The sequence below is a fragment of the Sarcophilus harrisii genome, chromosome 1, assembly GCF_902635505.1.
Source record: "Sarcophilus harrisii chromosome 1, mSarHar1.11, whole genome shotgun sequence".
NCBI lineage: Eukaryota > Metazoa > Chordata > Mammalia > Dasyuromorphia > Dasyuridae > Sarcophilus > Sarcophilus harrisii.
Window position 1 is genome coordinate 343916979 of NC_045426.1, and position 6664 is coordinate 343923642.

The window sequence follows — 6664 nt, forward strand, 5'->3', positions numbered from 1 at the left end:
CATAGGGTAGGAGATAGGGGTTGCTCGTAGGTGTCTTGCTGAGGAGGTCCTAGCTGAGTTGAATTCTTTAGCAAATCTGATAAAGGGTGGTGACTACAATCGGTGTTTTGTCAATTCTTGTGGCTAAGTTTTTGCCATGGCTCCATATTGATTATTCCTGGGGTACTTTGGGTTATCTGAGGCAGGCGCATGTGATAGAAGTTAGCTAAATAGTTCAATGGATAAAGTTCCAGGGCCTGGAGTCAGAAAGTCTTCTCTCCCTGAGTTCTGGCTTCAGACACTCAGACACAGTTAATAAACTGTGTGATCCTGGATAAATCACTTTACCTGTTTGCCTCAGTTTCCTCATCTGTAAAATGAATTAGAGAAGGAAATGGCAAACCATTTCAATATCTTTGTCAAGAAAAGCCCAAATGAAATTACAAAGAGTCAGACGTGATTGAAATCACTCAACAACATGTGATTTATCTTTCAAAGATGTTGTATTTTATTTTTTTAGGTAATGAGATTATTTTTGATTGTGGAAAGTTGTTCTTGATATCCCTTAATTCCCTTTGATCAGGGATAGGAGATAGAACTGTTTCCCTAATAGAAACCCCATAAGAAGAAAAAGCTCACAGGTTGAGCTCACCCAAAGAAAGTACTTCTTCCAGAACAAGATGGGTTTGCAGTAGTTTAATGAGATGCATGTAAAGGAGCCCATTTCCCCTCTTTCTTCCTTGCCTCATCCATCAGCCTCTACAAGACCACTCATAGGAGTGACTCACAGGAGGGCAGACCCCCAGAAGACTGATCACACTCTCAACACATTTTTTCAGAGGATGAAACTGAAGGACGCATGAAAGGACTTGTCCAGAGTCACAGAGGGAGTCGTGGAAAGAGCAGGAAACTAGACCCCATGTGTCTAGGACCGGGCAGCTTCTGAGACAATCAAAGAGGAGACGGTGATTTGGAGAAGGAGGCTTCAAGGAGAAAAGGCTCAGAAAGACACAGGGTCAGAGAGAAAGGGAAGTATAGGAACTGGGATGACTTAATGGGACTGTCTGGGCTTAGACATTAATTGGGCTTGTAGGGAAGCATGAGAAAATATGCTCGTTGATCCAACCCACGTAGCTTGAGACACGTGTGTAGAGGCCAGGTCTGTGGGCAATGCCACAGCCTAATCCCCAACTGACCACCCCAGCCTGCTTCCACGAGTCCCCAACTTTGCAGGCCAGAGGGCCCCCGGAGTCACCCTAAAAAGCAGGAGAGCGTCTGTTAGCATGATCCAAAGTTTTCAGTAGAGGGGGACTCTAAGGTGTAATGGGGTGGAGGTGGAAACTGGAAGGGAAGGAGGAGGCTGTAATGAGGGGTAGGCATCCATAGTCTCTCACCTGACAGGAGTCTACTTGGGTTTCACCAGCACATAGAAAATCATCCTTAATTATCTTCCTATCTGAGCTGGTGTGTGTTCCCTTGTGGTACTCTTCATCACAATAATGTGTATCCAACAAAGGCACTTTCACCTCCCTCAGGGTGTAGGGTGGGGGCAAGTGGACTGCAGAAGAAAGAGACAATGGAATATTGGCCCAGAGAGGAAGAAGAGGTCCTAGGGATTAGAAGCATCTCACCTCGGGGGCTAGGGACCAGGCAACCAGGACTTGGGATGGAGCCCAAACCTGAGGTTCATCTTCTCTGTGCTGTATGGGTAGGATCTACACACCCAGAGGTTGGGTAATCCCAATTTATGGGACAATGTTTCCATTCTGAGGGAACTGGTTCCCAGGTGCCATATGTACAATAAGCTATGTTGAGCTGGGCAAAGGTGTCAGTACTACCCTGGCTTCTGGAAAGAATTGGAGAGGGGAATGAGAAATTGGGACAAGAGATCATCAGGTCTTTTTGATGATTCAGCCCATATTGGAGGTCACAGAATAGTCAATTAACTATTTTATTAATCAGCTCACCGTCCCTGAAACTCTCCAGCCCCAAAGTCCCTTCCCTGGCTACCTTGACCCCATCTAAGACAGTTGGGTGGCACCATAGATAAAATATGGTGGATAGTACCTGAAATCAGAAAGGACTATGTGCTAATGTAATCTAAGATACTTCCTAACCATGTGACCCTAGCAAGTCATTTAATCTCTGACTGCCTCAGTTTCCTCATCTGTAAAATGAAGATTGTGACTATATAATGAAATATCTGTTAAGTATTTCGCAAAGCTTAGTGCTATGTAAATCTATGATAATAATGTATTGTCTCCCTCTGTTAGAATGTAATTTCTTTAAGGACGGGGACTGTCTCACTTTTTTTTAACCCCCAAAGCTTAGCACAGTCCTGGAAACTAGTAAGTGCTAAATAAATGCTTTTTTCAATCATGAACTCATTCATTCAATAGCCTCATTTTATAAACAAAGATACTGGGTCTCAGAAAGGAAAGCATCAATTCATATAGCTAATAAATAGCACAGTCCACATTTGAATGCAGGTTCTTTTAACTCCAACCCATTCAGCCTACTGCGATAAGAGACATGAAAGAGGCAGCTAAGAGGTTCCTGGATAGAGCACAGCCCTAGAGTCAGGAGAACGGGAGTTCAAATTAGGCCTGACACACTTTTAACACTACCTTGCTGTGTGATCCTGGGCAATTCACTTAACCCCAATTGCCTCAGGAAAAAAAAAGATACTTCTAAAAAGAGAGATGTGGGAGACACAGACAACAAGGAGTCTGAGATGGAACCACAGAACTGAGACATCTTTGTCCATGGGGCTAAAGACCCAGAATTCTTAAGAAATAATTTGAATTCTAACTTTTTCTCCTTCCCTCCTTCCCCCCTTCCTTCCCCATCCCCCCACCCCCCGCAATCATTAGCATGCTTAGCTTTGATCCTGGTCCTGCACCAGCACAGAGGAATTGGAGAAGCCCCATGAAGCCCCATTTCCTTCTCAATGCTCACCTCCAGAACTGAGATCCCCCCAGCCAGTTACCCAGCACTCCGAATCCAAGGGGAATGTCTCTGTGGCATTAGGAAGGCTAATAAGCTTGATATGACTGGACAGCTCCACAGGGTTCTTCAGTTTCAACAGAGCAATATCCCAACCCCGATTAAAAAAAGTGTAGTTGGGATGAATAATAATCTTTGACAGGGGCAGTAGTTTGTCCTCATAATAAAGGTGCTGTTCTCTCAGTTGGATCCTATATAGTGAAGGCTCCCTTGGAATGCTGGGGGAAGAGAGAAAGAAATGTTCCTTCAAGACACCTGAAGCTACAGTTAAGTTCAACAAACCCAGGACTCAATTCTCTCACCTGCATCCCCTGATGCTTATCCCTGCAGACATAAGGACTAAGCTTCTCTGGACCTCCCACAATCTTCTAAAGCTTTAAGGATTTCCAGCTCACCTTTCCTTCTCTCTCTTGCGTTTCCCAGTAAAATAATAGTGATGGTACCCCACAAACATAAGGTGCTTTTTGGTTTAAAAAATTCATAGCCCTCAACTTACATCTTTGAGGAAACCAGGTCAAGGACTGTTATCCCTATTATTCAAAGGAAGAAACTTAGACCTAAAGAAATAGATAAACAACTTATCCAAAGCTATACAGTGAGTCAATGACAGAGTCTAGACAAATCTGGATTTCCTGACTCCTTAGCTTGCCTTATTCTCCTTCCCTCCCCATGATAGGTTCATTCATGTCCATCCAGTTGAGTGGAGGGGGGTGGGACTTACGTGCCAAAGCAGTGGGCAGCTGTCAGTATCCATTGGGGGTGGATGAGGGAGCCACCACAGAAGTGCATCCAGTACAGACTTTCAAAAATCCTGAGACTGACCTGCCAAAGCCACATCCCCTTTGTAGCTTCCTGGCCTCCAACAATGTCAACTTGTTCCCTGTCTAAGCAGAGAGAAAAGTGACTGTGCAGGATGTATTTGGACATCCAGCTTTCCTGCAAAGGCTTAACGCATCTGCAGGACCATCCTCTTCTTCCAAGATTATTTGCTGAGTTTCAGCTGAGGGATCACTTTCCTTTCCATAACAAGAATTATATCAGCAATATTAATGATGATGATATGATCAACAACATTTGTTAAGGACCTGACACTTGTATAGCTCAGTGAGTTTTGCAGTGAATTATATTTATAAAATCTCATTTGATTCTACTGACAACCCAGTGAGATAGATATTAAGGGAATTGTAATTTAACAAATATGAAAACTGACAATCATAAAGAAAGAATAAGTGCCCAGAGCCACCCAGCTAATAAGTTATCAGTGATGGGAATTGAATGTGAGTGCCTTTCTGATTCCATATGCTAGGAACATTGTTTTCCACTGTTTCCCACCGCCCCCAAGGACTCCTCATCCCATCCCAGAGGAAGAATGGAAGCATCCTCATATGTCTCCCTCATCATGAGATCATTGCAAGGCTAGGTACTTGAAGATCAGGCAGAGGAAATCACCTTGAATCAGAGGAATTGAACTCCCCAGGAGGGGAAGGGTCAGGAACAGCAGGCATAACATCTGAAGGAAAAGAGAGAGGAAACTAAAGTCAGCAGAGTGCAGACCTGGATGCCAGGGGCTGAATTAAAGCTCCTCTGAAGTGTGGGGCTAGGAGGTGGAGTTCTAGATATCAGGTTGTTGTAAAGGATTAGGATTCTTACCTTGTCCATGTATACTTATTATGTATCTAATTTATATTTTAATATATTTAACATCTACTGTTCATCCTGCCATCTGGGGGAGGGGGTGGGAGGAAGGAGGGGAAAAATTGGAACAAAAGATTTGGCAATTGTCAATGCTGTAAAGTTACCCATACATATAATCTGTAAATAAAAGGCTATTAAAATTTTTTAAATTTAAATTTAAATTAAAAAAAAAAAGGATTCTTACCTTGTCCAAGTTCCCGTTTTGTGTCCTCCCCATTAGTTAGTCCTCTACTTATCCTCTAAGGGCAGGAAGTAGAGGAGGGAGGGAGGAGGGGGTCAACCCAGCCCTCTTCTTGAAAATGGAGGGGGATGGTGAAGGAGGTGGAGGAAGTAGAATTGGAAGTGCACAGAGAAGTCTGATTAGATGCCTATGCTCCTGTCCTCTCCCCTTCCATTTCCATCTTACTTTTAATCCTCGCTTCCAAGTGGTCTGGAAGTCAAATGACCTGTGAGAACTATTATTCAAGTAACATTAGGAAACATTAGGATTTTTCCCCTTCAAAATTTATTTAACACTTTCCTCTGACCCTCTAAAAATCATTTGTTATGTAACTTTGTGTAATATTATTTGTGTTTCTGACTTTTCCTCTTCTTAAATTATAAACTCTAAGAATCTAAATATCTAAGCTTTAAAGCCCTCAATTGCACTTCAATGTTCTTCTCACACCAAATATTTAATTCATATTGAATAAATGAATGAATAATCATAAGATGAAAAATGTTAGAGTTGGAATGAACTTCAGAGATTTCTTGTCTAATTCCAGTTAGAGATCAGAAAACTGAAACCCAGAGACCTTGCCCAAGGCAAGTTAAATGATTTGTTGAAGGTCACATAGGTGGTAAATTATTCAATTTTCTGGACAATTCTACAAAACTATTCCGAGCATGCCTTCCCCCATCATGATTCTCATCTATTCCTTCTTGGTCCTAAAGAGAGAATGGCTTCTACCTAATTACACATGAACTTGTGGATTTGCCTACTAGAGGAATATTGGGAAAAACCTGTCCCCAAGATCTACCGGACATACTCAATCTCTGACTATCCAAAACTATTCTTATTTTTACAGTGGACTAAAGGGGATTCTCACTATCACCACCAGTGCAATACTCCAGGGGGATCCAGAATCTCATTATATTGCTAGTCTTCCAAACAGTGCATATCATAGCCTATCCATGCCTGCCTATACTAGACAGCTCTTATCCATGTTTTTTATAAGTCCCCAAAGATTCTCTTCAATTGACTGAGAACCTTCTTTGCTTTCTCTTGACAGTGAGAGGAAGCCAGTGGAGCATAAGATCTGTCCAATGGCTATTCCTTGCTCTCATGAAAAGGCTAGCCTACTTTCTTTTCTAGTCCATACATTTCTTTTTTGGGGTTTTTTTTTTGGCTTTTTTTTGCTAAGGCAATTGGGGTTAAGTGACTTGCCCAGGATCACACAGCTAGGAAGTATTAAGTGTCCAAGGTCAGATTTGAACTCAGGTCCTCTTGACTTCAGGGTTGGTGCTCTATCCCACTGCACCACTTAGCTGCCCCAAGTCCATACATTTCTTTAGTGACGTCCCTTATACTAATCATGTTATCTCTTCATTACCCTATATATAAGCCTCAGATCCAGTTCTTCAGAAACTGCCATTTCAGGACTCCTAGTCATACAATATTGCCAAAAGGATGCAATACTAAAACAATGAGTTTTTGTTTCTGGGAAAGATAGTGAATAATTCAAAATAATTTGCACTATCCCCAACAGCAATCCAGCCTAGTTTCCTTTTCTCAAGTTCTTACAATATATTCATTTGTCATAAAGATCAGAGTTCAGTTCTAAAGGCTGCATAAAGATACATATCATACACTCTGAAAAAAAAGGGCATTCTTGCTCCACGTTTTTGTGTGTCTTTTTGCCTTGAATAGATAATTAGATCAAAATCTTTTTAATGACTATGAATCATTTCAACTGCCTCTTCAATGATCTTGGACTGGAAGCAA

At 42.0% G+C, this 6664-nt stretch overlaps 1 protein-coding gene across 1 annotated transcript; it reads right to left on the minus strand.

Moving 5' to 3' along the window:
- Window positions 1–450: 450 nt before the first annotated feature.
- LOC100920443 (tryptase alpha/beta-1-like) lies at window positions 451–4946 on the minus strand. The gene is made up of 6 exons (XM_023497787.2): window positions 4865–4946; window positions 4435–4495; window positions 3707–3869; window positions 2938–3203; window positions 1374–1537; window positions 451–1235 (listed from the first exon to the last, which is right to left on the minus strand). Exons 1-6 carry the CDS (start codon window positions 4895–4897, stop codon window positions 1050–1052), a joined length of 873 nt encoding a protein of 290 aa, XP_023353555.1. The 5' UTR covers window positions 4898–4946; the 3' UTR covers window positions 451–1049.
- Between the last annotated feature and the right edge of the window lie 1718 nt (window positions 4947–6664).

Bases quoted from the DNA above. Each gene is read 5' to 3' on its own strand.
- LOC100920443 (XM_023497787.2), bottom strand. From the start codon at position 4,897: ATGGGGAGGACACAAAACGGGAACTTGGACAAG. The intron at 3,204-3,706 runs GTAAGTCCCACC...CTCTTCCCCCAG, and splicing joins GCTGCCCACTGCTTTGGCAC to CATTCCAAGGGAGCCTTCAC. The intron at 1,538-2,937 runs GTGAGCATTGAG...TTTCTTCTGCAG, and splicing joins GGGGGATCTCAGTTCTGGAG to TCCACTTGCCCCCACCCTAC.